Source organism: Lactuca saligna, chromosome 2 (genome assembly GCF_052625555.1).
Source record: "Lactuca saligna cultivar CGN05327 chromosome 2, ASM5262555v1, whole genome shotgun sequence".
NCBI lineage: Eukaryota > Viridiplantae > Streptophyta > Magnoliopsida > Asterales > Asteraceae > Lactuca > Lactuca saligna.
The window spans coordinates 11,560,845-11,574,790 of record NC_136418.1 but is presented as its reverse complement, the minus strand read 5'-3'; the positions used below and the strand labels follow the sequence as shown (position 1 = coordinate 11,574,790).

Genomic DNA, 13,946 nt, shown 5'->3' with positions numbered 1-13,946 from the left:
CTTAGTTAATTACACTAATGACTTTTATTTGTTATTGTTGGAACATTTGATTTGCTCAAATTGTTTCATAGTAAAGATTGAGATACAACTTAATGAGACCATCATTAACCTTTTGTTGTGATAAATAAAATGAGTTTTGTAAACCAATTCTTCTTGGAACATGTTAGAAGTTGTAGAATCGATTCATAACTCATTCTATCAAAAACACTTACTCATCACTAGTATGGTTCTTGTGGCACATGATCACTTGGTCACTTGGATTTTTCTTTTGATGTTCGAGGTAAGCTTCGTATTCTCTAGTGGGATTGGGTCACCTGGACACTGGTTGAATGACGATAGTACAAGTTTTTGAATAGGATAACACATACCTTGTAGTCTGTTATATAATGTTTTTTTTAAAGGAACTATATAGTTTATAAAATTTTGAAATTATGCTCCATGGAACAAATATATATTGAATAAATATGTTTCCAAACAAAAAAGTATATTAAATACTTTCATTAGAAAAATGATGTAATGATTTTTCCTTATCTAAAAGATGTGGAGTTTTAGAGCTTATATGGCATAAAAAGCTTAACGCCTCTAGCATTTTCTAATTGTATTTATGTAGATTATCCTAAATGATTGTTTAAGATGATGTTTCTACAATCCCATTAATTATCATTCCAGAAGACAAGTTCTTAGAAACTTCTCTTTATAAGTGGGAGAAATATTGAACTTTAGGAAAAAAAGAACCATAAAGTACATGCATTATAGTTTAGATCTAGAAAGTTTTCAATTGTTGTTGAATCTGCTCAATAGTTGATCAGAAACGAATGAAACACCTAGATATGCATTCATGTATGATTATCAAGTATGGGCTTGATTAATCTTCCTAGATAAATTATGAATATAAAGAGTAAATGAGTTTTCAAAGGAGAAAACATACATGAATAAAATTCTTTCTAAGATTTAAGCTAACATCTCAAAGTAAGAATCTTCTTTCTTAGAAGATAATCACATAGTGTGATTTAATTATAAATCAACATGAATCATGTGTTTCTATAAACATAGTGGGGGCATAGTAAAATTCCTAGTCTTATATGTAGTCAATATACTAATTCTTGGAATAAGGATCTACATAGATAGATCATGAAAACTTAAAGGATTAAGTGAAATTGCATTAATTTTTAAGGATCTTAAAGAGCTTAAGATAAAGGACTCTAAGAGAGTTATCTTCTCAAATACCACATGGCATGATTTTGAGTTCTCCTCAAAACTCTACTACAATGTTTTGCACTAGATAATATAATTTTATTCTATATGTTGTTGCAACTAGATTAATGATATTTGTCATGATTACGTATGAAGGCTAGATAAGTCATATGCTTAAAGCATGTCGAATGATACCAGTATAATCTGAGAACAAGTCATGGTGTGACCTATAGGAGCATTCTAAAGTACTTTTGAGAACTAAAGAAATATTCCTAATCAATAGAGTATTTGAAAGAAATCTATGTTTAAAGTTTCTACACATGTGCTAAACTTCCAAATAGATTGAGATGATTATCAATCACAATTGGGCGTGTTCTCATTATGAATGAAGAGAAATTTCATGGATAATAGTTACATGTAGATTTAAAATACAGTTATACATCATAGTTAGAGTACATTGTTGTTCGGGGAAGCACATACTAATATGCTTAATGTATGGTTCATTATGACTATGAATAATCATATTATGTAAGTATTGGCATCTCAATCATATTTAAGTATCTAATTTATTCCCAATAGTTTTCTCTATATATGTGTGATATATAAAATTGAAAATGATTGTATTTGCAATCTTTATACAAATCAAGTTTGTCAAATCTACTTAACAAAGCCCACTCATTATCTAAAGCATGAAAGTCAAGTTGGTACTATCGGGCCTTGTTGATATAAGTAGATGTATTTGATTGAAATTTAGTGTTTACATATTGGAACATTACAAGCAACATATATTATAATGAGTTGATATATTAGATATAAGCCTTTCATTAAATAACTGCTACGTTCTATATTAGCATGTTTAATCCTTTAATAACTAGGTTTTTCTAAATGTACATGCTTGTTCATAGTTGTGGGAACATCTTTGGGGTAAGACTAGTACAAATGGATTGGTTGATTTTCATGGAGATGAAAACAGCAAGAGATGCTACCAACTTCGTAGGTACTTGATTAGGGAAATAAGTATTGGACTTGAGCCACATCAAACTCACTTTATGGATAGTAGTCCTGAGTGATATTTTGATCAAGTGTGGATCTTTGTATTCTTAGAATTGAGATACATATTTAGGACTTGAAGTATAGGAATTATTGTGCTTCCAAATGGTTTAACGTTGTTCTGTTAAAGGCAGTCATAAGGGTCATCGTTGGGTATGGCATGAGCTACATGATAGGAATATGTAGTCAATATGGATTTTTTTCCTCTCATTCCTGGAGAGTTATGCATCTAAGGCCTTACCAAAAGTTGAACAGTAAATGATATTTATGGCGATCCATATCTCATGTTTAACATGATGTCTGAGACAAAGGAATAATTGGTACCGCACGTTTAGTAACAATTGTAGTTTAAAGATCCTAAAATTGGTTGTTGATAATATAACATCCTTCATATGTTGTTAGGGGTAGTAGCCCATTGCTAGATGCTAGCAACTTTCTATATCAGTCTGAAATGAAACTTGTGCAAGTGGGAGATTGTTGAATCTATATTCCTAATAATCTTATTGAATGATATTTCTAATAATATATGATCATATAGGATCACACCTTTATCAAGTTGTCACATTTTGTATATTTCTTATTAATATGATTGTTAATAAATAATATCATTTCTTGTATTTATTTAGGGAATAATTATTATTTTGTGAAAATAATAATTAAAGAGAGTATAACTACTTATTATATTATATGGTATGATTTAATAAGTCATGTACAAAATTTTGGACACTTTGTTTATCCATTATTAAGTTAATGAGTTAACATACCATGCTTAATAAACTATCTAGTAAATTTTTATCTTCTTCTTAAGCATGACCAAAATCATTTTTATAAGAAAAGAGGTTGTTTGTCAATTTTCTTCTTATGTCTCCCATGCTTCTAAAAGGCTACCAATACTTTATCTTATTATAATGTAAAGGTATGTCTTGCATGGGAGTATAAAAGGATGACTTTTGCATGAGTTTTTTGCTAGTTTTTTCAATAGTTTTGCTCTCTTTTTCATTGTGTTTGAAACCACTCTTACCCTCCCTCTTCTTCTTGTCTTTTGAAGTATGTTGATGAAATGGTGCTCTAAAGTGCTTATTTGAGTTTAGCACTTCAATTCTTAAGAAGTATTTTATACAAAAAGGAACTAGCATTCCAAATGCATTAATCTTGATGGTGGATACTTTTAGATAAAATCATACTCTTTGATTTTTTCTATCTTCATTAACACCCCAAAACCGAGTGAGTTCAAAGGCTTCAAAGTTTGTCATTGTAAAACACTCTTTGGTTGTTTTAATATCATTCTAACCTCTATAAATAGATCTTAGATGGTTTGGTTTTGGTATAAACATAAAAATAAACTTGTTATTTTTAACACTTCAGTTAACCGGTTTTTATGAAAAAACACACTTATATTTTGTATAAAAAACTATCAAAACTAGTCCAAACTGGGAACTTCTATGTAGATTTGGTCTCTCAAGTTAAATTTCGTTATCGTTCTCCAATTTAGTTAGTCACGGGGTCCTCATATAAGGACATGTTTTTCATTTTAGTAGTTTATATCTAAATTATTATTAAATACTCTCTCTACCTACGATGAGAACAATGCCTCACACTCTTATCTTTCTATCTCTCCAACATCTTATATGTTTTCATCCCTCACCTCTCTCGTTCCCCTCGCACCAATCTGAATAGCAAGTATAGTATAAGGACAGCGATGTCGTTTCTTTTTGGATAAGAATATGGTGGTATCTAGCTGCGAAGAATGGTAATGGTGGTGGGTGTAGGGATTATTATGTTGCGTCCTGGGCTCGGTCCTTAGCCCATTTTTGATTGCCGGTATTGGGCATGTCCAACCATGCATGTTTTGTTCTAGGGTTTAGTATATAAGTTGCATGCATGCAGTCTTTGTAGTTAACGCTTTAATTATTTTTCTCATTGAGTTCTTGTAAAACCCTAGCTTGCCTCTACAGTGGAAGTTCTCAGTCAAGCTCTGTTGAGGCGTGACTTTATTGGAATCATAAGCACATATTTGATTCTATTTTGTTTTCATATTCTTATTGTGTTTGTCTTGTTTGATTTTCGTATTCTTACCTGTGAAAGATCTAATCGATCTAGAGTTTTTATTCTAATCAATTGGTATCAGAGCAAGAGACTGTGTAATTTATACACATCTCTTCTATCCAAGAAATTATTAGGGTTTCTAATTGTGCATTGATTGATATTAATTGAGCCGTCATTCCATATTGACGTATCTCATTAATCGTTGATCTAACCCTAAAAATATATTACAAGTATGATCTTTAACAGGTAATCGATCAAAAATCATTACAATGTCGATGGATGATTCACAAATCAATTCAATCAATATCTCCAACAGCATTGGTTCTACGACAAGGATTCCAATCTTATATACTCAAGACTATGAAGTTTGGACGCATCACTTTGAAGATTATGTGATTGGATCGGAGGATAATGGGTACTTGATCTGGGAAGCAATCACTGTTGGCCCATTTGCTCACTCAAGCACCTCAAAGATTGTCAAAAATCAGAAGGATTACAATCAGCTTGTTAACAATGTCAAAGATATTCCTCAGTACGAGAAGGAAAAGTTTCAATGCAACATCAAGGCCTTGAGGATGATTAGGTTTGCTTTGCAGTCAGATACGTTTCGTTTGGTAACTTCTTGTGCCACTGCTAAAGAGATTTGGGACAGATTAAAAGAATTGTATTCCACTGATGAAGACGTGGAACATTCAATTCAAACTCTCCTGCTTTCTGAATTTGGTGATTTCAAGCAGAAGCCCGAAGAGAAACTGGTTCAAACTTTTGATCGCTTTAATCATGTTTTAAGTAAGATGATAAAGCATGGGATTGAAAGGAAAGTTATTAAACAAAAGGTTACTTTCATGAACGGTCTTGGATCTGAATGGATGGCAGTTGTATCTACTGTTAAAGCACATGAACAGTTCAAGTCGTATTCTCTAGCGAAACTAGTTGGTATTTTGAAATCCCATGAAAGTGCACTATCTAAGGAACGAATGTGGTTTCCAGTTTGGGTTCTTTAGCCCTTGCCTCTAAAGGAAAAAAGCTCAGTTGAAGAAGAAGAGGAATTAGATCTTGCCAATTATGATCTAACCGGTGAAGAATATGCCATGATGGTATCCAATCCGATAAAATTCATTAAGAAGAAATTCCCAGCCAACAAGAACCGAAACTGGTAGGGAAGTTATAGCGCTGAAAAGATCAAGGACGAACCGAAGATGGGGTTGAAGTCTGAAGAGTCAAAGAAAGAAGGGAAAGTTGGTGGAGACTCAGGATTTGATTTCCATTATTGTGGAGGCAAGAACCATTTTTCAAAAGATTGTATGCTGAAAAAGAAAGAAGAAAAGATAAATGATGACGATGAGGAAGCGAGCCTCCTGAGAAGACTGGAGGAAATCAAGAAAAGATAGTCTGCTGCTAACAATACTACTATGAATGCTTTAATTGTGCAGGATACATATAACCGTGATGCATTTGGTGGTGTGGAAGTATAGTCTACAGATTCAGAGGATGAAGAAGTCAGAAAGCCCTCTCATGGGAAGGCGATGCTAGCGAAAGAAGAACCTATAACAGGAAGGTGCTTTGTGGTGACCGAAGGTGTAACATCCAAAATTTCAAACAACTTTAAACTTTTAAAAACATGTCAACTTCATCAAAATATTACAACTTTGTTTTGAAAACATTGTTTATCAGAGTCTAGTCCCCAAAAATAACATAATAGGAGGAGTTGTACGATCACGCCTTGGCCTTGCCGCGATCCCCTGATGTACTTGAAACAATAAACTGAAACTGTAAGCCCGAAAACTTAGTGAGTTACCCCAAAATACCGATACACATACAGTCTACATAGCAATATCAACATTAGCATATCATATCAATCAAAACAAAACAACATGCACTGGGTCCACAGCTTTGCAAGCTGGACTACCCCTGTGCCCTCAGTACAAGTCTGGAATGCCTATCGGGCCCTCAGCTCGTATCTGGAATGCCTTCGAGCCCTCAGTACGAGTCTGGAATGCCTACCGGGCCCTCAGCTCGTATCTGGAATGCTCCCGAGTCCTCAATATGAGTCTGGAATGCTTATTGGGCCCTCACCTCATATTTGGGATACTCACGGGTTTGTTAGCTACCGCATGGAGCAGTACAACCTCAACCCACCCCACACAACATGTCGACATGTAACAGATAAATGCACATACAGGTAATCAATCGGTATCCCAGGCAGTCCTACAGATCTACCCGACTAGCATATCAACTGGCATACATTACTAACTCAACTCAATATATATCAATAACTACTAGGATAACAAATCCAATAGGCCGGCCCTGGTGCCTTAGACCCCTTAGTATAGTGAGGACAACTCACCTTGTAGATGTCAGCTCGGTAAATAATCATAGCTCTCCGATCACTTGTCAAAGACTCCACCACTTATTACCATAATACGATTATGCTCATAAGTCTATGTCCTCATAGAGTACTCCATAACCCAACTAGTTAACCCTGATCAAGGTCAAAGTCCTTAGTCAAGGTCAACAGTCCATGTTGACCTTAACTCGTCGAGTACCCTCGACTGCTCGCTGAGTTCCTCGAAACTTTTACCTACTCGTCGAGTCACCGGCGTGACTCATCGAGTTCCGACGATTCTCGATTGAGGCCCTAGAGCCACTCGTCGTGTTTCTCTTCTAGTAACACGTTGATACACACGCATTCCTAACGTGGCGGAAACTCATCCGACTCGCTGAGTTGTTCATGCAACTCGTCGAGTCTAAGGCAACCTTCATCGGACTCGCCAAGTTGTTCTACCAACTCGTCGAGTTCACGGCTATATTCATACGACTCGCCGAGTCGTTCTTGCGACTCACCGAGTTCCTTTAGTCCTTAAGCCATACAGATCCATTTTAAGCGATGCAACGACTCCAAACCACAGATGCAAGCTTCCAGGGCATGCCTTTCACGTAAAGTTGCAAACTTTACGTGTATGCATAGCTAAAAAGGTCCTTAATGTCCAAAACTAAGCTCTTAATGGGTTTCATGCACAAGGAAAGCCTCATTCATGTCCAAGACAGGAACTTTATGAATCTAGAACTCGGTAATGGTCCAAATCTGAAGTTACAACTTCAGATCTAGCTTATGTTTTGCAATATCACCTTACTTACACCTCAAAAATCCTAGATTTCCACTATATGAGATCTAAAAGGGAAAGTCAACTTGGTACCTTCTATGAGTGCTAGTTGAGGTAGATTTCAAGGTCCACTCCTCCCTTGCTTCTAGCCCTTTGCTTCTCCAAGTTCTTCCTTCCACAAGTTCTCCTTTCAAGCTTTCAAGGCACTAATGGCACAAAATACTTGGTTAGGGTTATCCTTTGAGTTCTATCTGACGGTACGAAGGCCAAATGGGGCTTAAGCCTCCTTAAATAGAGTGCAGAACCCAGGACATAGGGTTTCTTTTGCCAGCTCCTACTCGCCGAGTCAGTCACTTAAGTTGTGATTCAATCCCACTGCTACTCGACGAGTAGGGCAACCAACTCGTCGAGTAGGGCCAAACCAAGAAAATACAATTGGACAATAACTGAGAATCGGGACGTTACAGAAGGTGTGTCTCAAATGATAGGATATACAACCGATGGGGGGAAAGAAGATGAGAAGGAGCGAGAGGACATGTGTTTTGCTACTAAACCTGTCAGCGCACAGATCAACGAATGTGATGAGTTGATCAAGAAGGTACAAAATATTCTTGCTTCCCTAAATATACGTGTTACTAACTATGAAAAGGAATTAAATAACTTAAAATCTAAATTTTCAAGCTTAAGTAGCAGTCTCACCCAAACCCGCGTCACAAATTCTAACCTAACTGATCAAATCAGCAAGATATCATCGAAGATTGAGGAAAGGAGAATGTGGATAGAGCAGAAGGAGAAAGAGTTGATTAGATCTAAGGATGATTCGATTTATTTTCAAAGAGACAATCTTAAACTTCTTAAACAATGAAATGTGTTTTGTTTGATTGCTAAAAGACTTTATTTTAATATCACTCAGTTGCATCTTTATTGTGAAATAGGAAAGAAGATACATCACATGATTTTACCCTTCCTTGAATTAAAGGAGGATGAAATCGATGCTGAAGCGTACAACTGTGAAAGCGTTGTATCTTCTGATGAGGTCTCTCTTGCATATAAAATAGGTCTGGACAAAATTGAATCCTACATTAAGTCCAAAGACCACAAGGACATGCTTAAAAATCTGTTAGACGAGAATAATAGATTGAAATTAAGAACTGAAACTGTACAGAAATTTGACTCTTTGAATGCCAAATTAAGTTCAGAAAATAAAATTGATGTTGAAAATGCATATGAACTTAATGAGGATGATGATCTGAGTGAAATCTTTGTAGAAGATTTGGTGGACTATTCAAAATTTATCAAGAGCGAACCCGAAACACGTAAAAATTTGATTTCTGAAAATTGTGTTAAGTTCGCTTGATCGTCAACGGACAAGACCAAAAATCTTAAGGCAAAAGTTGTTGTGTACCAAAAGGTACAAACCTCTCCAAATCAAGTCTACACGATCCCTGGTGTCACTCCACAACAAACTGCAGAATTGACAACTATGGTGGAAGAAGATAACGTTGTCGGATGTGACGAGTTCTTCTGGTCAGCACCAATAGACAACGCTACTGAAACGAAGGGCCTATCTCAGAAGACTTCATGGAGAGTGAAAGGTAGATATATACCCGAACCACTAAATGAGTCTGCAAGATATGATGTACCAAGCACAAGTGGAACCAAACCCTCATTGGGCGATCCTTCGCAAACCACTAGTGAAACATCATCAACAAAGAATGATAACTATGCTCCTGCTTCAAATAAAAAGGCTAACATCCACAGAAATCCAAAACAGGTGGCTGATCGAAAACACCAACAAAATCTGAGATATAAGAAGAATCTCTCAGAAAGAAAACAGTTTTGGAGATCACAAAATCCTCACTTTGTAAGGATCGAGAGGAAGCACAAATCTCAAAAGGAATCAAGGAACCGAAAGGAGAGTTTCGGTCCCTCGACCGAAAGGTACCGAAAGGGTAGTTTCGATCCTCAGAACAACATCAAACGAAAGGGTAGTTTCGGTCCTCAGAACAATATCAACCGAAAGGGAAGCTTCGGTCCTCAAAACAATATCAACCGAAAGGGTAGTTTCGGTCCTTAGAACAACATCAATCGAAAGGGTAGTTTCGGTCCTCAGAACAATATCAACCGAAAGGGTAGTTTCAGTCCTCAGAACAACATCAACTGATAGGATGGTTTCGGTCCCTCGACCGAAATGAACCGAAAGGAGAGTTTTGGTCCTCGAAGCAATATCAACCGAAAGAGCGGTCTCAGCTCTCCACCCAATAGCAACCGAAAGAGCAGTTTCGGTCCCCATCCCTACAAGTCCAATCAGACACATAGAAGATCCAATGCCACTTCTAAACCCAACACTTCACATTCTAATTCTCTTCCTTCAATTGATTTAAAGGGAAAAGGAAAAGTCTTTCTAGAAGATAACAAAATTCCAAAAGAGATCCAAAAGAATGCTGACATCAACACCACAAATCCAAATCCTACTAAACCAACCAAAATTAAATTTTTCACAATAAAAAGAAAAGATGAAACAACTTTAATTAAATGTACATACTTGGTTGATATTTCTCTTACTATTCCCTGTCCTGTAAAAGGCTCACAAGGACTCAAGAAACTTTGGGTTCCTAAATCTGCTTAATATTTTGCAGGTTATACGTGACGAGTAGTTTGACACAGAATGGTATATTGATAGTGGCTGCTTACATCACATGACAGGGAGAAAGGAAGAACTGATGGAGTTTCAGTCTCTCAAGGATGGGGGTTTAGTGAAGTACAGCAACAACTCATTTGGTACTATCAAAGGCTATGGAATGATCACTAATGGAGATTTCTCTATAAGAAAAGTGGCGTATGTTGAAGGGCTCCAACACAACCTTATCAGCGTCTCACAGCTGGTAGTTGGCACTGGATTGAAGGTATCCCTTGATGATGATGGATCAGAGATCATCGAGAAGAAATCCAATAACGTTCTGCTGAAGTCAAAACGAAAGGGGCAAGTGTATCCTTTGAACCTCAACCCAATTCGAGGTAAACCAACAGTTTACTTACTTACTAAAGCTCACTCAGATGAAAGCGGGTTATGGCATCGAAGACTCTCCCATCTGAATTTCAAGGATATCAACAAGTTGGTTTTAGGTGATCATGTTTGAGGTCTTCCAATTCTAAAATTTGACAAAGAACATCTTTGTGCTGCCTGTGAAATGGGAAAACAAAGCAGGCAAAGCCACCCTCCTATTATCAATACAAAAGTGATAGAACCATTGGAGCTATAACATACTGACATGTGTGGACCCTCGTCCATTGAAAGCATTGGTGGAAACAAGTACATTTTGGTTATAGTGGATGATTTCTCTAGATTTACATGGGTCTTCTTCTTGAAGCAAAAGTCTGAAGCTACTCCAAAGCTTAAGCTCTTCATAAAACAGATAGAGACTCAACTAAGGAAAATCGTTCGTAATGTGAGAAGCGACAGTGGCTTGGAATTCAAGAACAAAGATTTTGAAGATTTTCTTGCTGAGAAGGGAACGACTCATAATTTCTCAGCCCCATACACTCCACAGCAGAATGGTATCGTTGAAAGACGAAATCGATCTCTATGTGAAGCATCTCGAACAATGCTATGCTTTGCATCCTTGCCTTTGTATTTCTGGGCTGATGCAATTGCTTCCGCTTGTTATAATCAGAATAGATCGTATTTGAACAAGCGATTTTCTATTACTCCTTACGAGATTTTAAACAATCGTAAACCGAATGTGAAATTCTTTCATGTCTTCGGTTCAAGATGCTTCATCTTCAACTCCAGAGAGAATCGAAATATGTTTGATGCTAAGGATGATGAAGGGATATTCTTAGGTTACTCCCTGAATTCCAAGGCGTATAGAGTTCTGAATAAGCACTCAAAGAAGATTGAAGAAACATACTATGTCACTTTTGATGATAGTTATGTTAAGAAGATGAAATCAACAGAAAGGGCAACACAATAAATCTTTCCAAAGAATGGTCAAGTTACTACCTCTATTTCAAATCTTTTCAAGCAATATTTGCTTCTGTTTGATGTGCCTCAAAAAGCGATTGATTCTGAATCATTGGCAAAAGACAAGAAAGTTGATAATCTAAAACAAATCATCGACGATGTTGCTCAAAAGATGACTAATTATCAACCCAAAGAAACCAAAAGACCTGAAACAAGCGAACCCTCAAATGATCTTCCTAATGTCCAGGGGGAGGGTCCATCTCTTCAACATGATCAAGGTTCATCGTTCCAGGGGGAGAATCTATCATCACAATCCTCAAGCTCCTCTGAGAATTCTATCAAAGGAGGTGATACCAATCCAGATACTAAAAAGTTGTCATCCTTCGAGGGGGAGAGCACCAACGTCAATGATGATGACAATCTGTCAGAATTGGAGAAGAAATCAATGCAGAATTGGATCCCTCTTGTGATCTAAATTACCCACCGCTTATCAAATGGACAAAGGATCACCCTCAAAGTCAAATTATTGGGGAATCATTAGAAAAGGTGTTAACTCGATCTCAAATCAAAGTGAAACAAGTTGCACTCTTTTCACGAGTAGAGTTTTGCATGTTCAACTCATTTGTTTCCAAAGTTGAACTGAAGACTGTTAATTCTGCCCTTGATCGTTCAGACTGGGTTCAAACGATGCAAGATGAGTTAAATGAGTTTGAAAGAAATAAAGTATGGCGAATTATTCCAACTCTAAAAGATACTTCGGTTGTCGGTCTCAAACAGGTATTCAGAAACATGATGGATAAGGAGGGGAATGCCATTCGTAACAAAGCTGGGTTGGTTGTCAAAGGCTACTGTCAGGAAGAAGGCATCGATTATGAAAAGACCTTCGCTCCTGTTGCAAAATTAGAGTTTGTTCGTATCTTTCTTGCATATGCTGCACACAAGAGCTTTGAAGTCTACTAGATGGATGTCAAATGTGCCTTTCTCAACAGAGAACTTGAAGAGACTGTGTATGTTGAGCAACCGCATGGCTTCGTGAAAGAGAAGTATCCAGATCATTGTTATGTCCTTGACAAAGCGGTATATGGCCTAAAACAGGCTCCCAAAGCATGGTATGAAACTCTAACTCGATTCTTAAAAATGTATAAATTCAAACAAGGTTCGGTTGACCCAACCTTCTTCCGCAAGAGAGAAGGTAACCACCTTATGATAGTCCAAATTTATGTTGATTATAACATCTTTGGCTCCACGAATCTCAGTTTAACAGCTGAATTCAGGAAGTTTATGGAAACTAAATTTGAGATGAGCTCAATGGGTCCTATTAACTTTTTTCTTAGCTTAAATATTAGACATGGACCCGGAGGCATTTTTATTAATCAGGTGTCATACACCAAGACACTATTGGCTAAGTTTAGGATGATGGGAGACTCCAGAGTGAAAGTGCCTATGGCGTTTGGGACAAAGATTACACCCTCATTGGAGAAACCAATTGCTGATATGACGCTCTATCGTCAAATGATTGGGTCTCTAATGTATCTCACAGCTAGTAGACCTAATATCATGTTTTCAGTCTGTTACTGTGCAAGATTCCAAGCTACCCCACGCGAACCTCATCTGCAAGCAGTGAAAAACATCTTTCGCTATCTAAAGCGAACCTCCTCTCTCGGTCTGTGGTATCCAGCCAACTCGGGATTCTTTGTTCAAGCATTCTCATATGCTGACTTAGGTGGCTATGGATTAGATCGTAAAAGCACCACTGTAGGATGCCAATTTCTAGATGGCAAATTAGTAAGCTAGAAATCGAAGAAATAAACTTGTATCTCTCTCTCCACTGCAGAAGCTGAATACATTGCTGCAGCATCCTGCACATCTCAAGTGGTATGGATACAAAGTCAACTTAGGGATTACAGGCTAAACATGAAGAAAATCCCACTAAATTGTGACTCTGAAAGCGCAATTAGCATTTGTCACAACCCAGTACAACACACAAAGACTAAACATATAGCATTGAGGTACCACTTTATTAAGGATCACGTCGAAGATGGTAACGTAGAAATTCATTTTGTCAGAACGACTGATCAACTGGAAGATATATTCACCAAGGCTTTACCTGAAGCGAGCTTCAATAAGATTCTACAAGGCCTCGGAATGCTGGAAGTCGAATCCGTACCAAAATCACTTCGCTCCAATACAGGTAAGAAGCGAAATAGAGCGAACCGAAATGAACCGAACATTCGGTCTATTTCGGGTTTGGTCTATTTCGAGTGAAGTTCGACCATGAACCGAACGTTCGATCTGTTTTGGGTTCGGTCCTTCTGAACTCGTTCGCTTCTTTTTCTTATCCAGGCATTTTGACTGTATTCCTTTGTACACTGTTTTAAATACTTCTTTTTATATTCATAAAATCCAAAAATATTTTTCTCTTTCGTTTAATTGGTCAATTCTTACAAAATACAAAAATATTTTTTTTATTTTTTTAATGTTTTTCTTTGTATAAGTGTGATTCTCGATGGTAAAGCTACGGTAGGTAAATTTTTATTAGTTAGGCGTCCTTAGAAGCATGTTGTTGTATGTTGACTAAAGCCTCAAAA

The 13,946-nt window shown here is 36.9% G+C and overlaps 1 protein-coding gene across 1 annotated transcript; it reads left to right on the top strand.

Moving 5' to 3' along the window:
• Positions 1–11,967: 11,967 nt before the first annotated feature.
• Positions 11,968–12,318, top strand: LOC145029513 (putative mitochondrial protein AtMg00820). Its single transcript, XM_078978027.1, has one exon. The coding sequence runs from the start codon at positions 11,968–11,970 to the stop codon at positions 12,316–12,318; it is 351 nt and encodes a 116-aa protein (XP_078834153.1).
• The last annotated feature ends 1,628 nt before the right edge of the window (positions 12,319–13,946 follow it).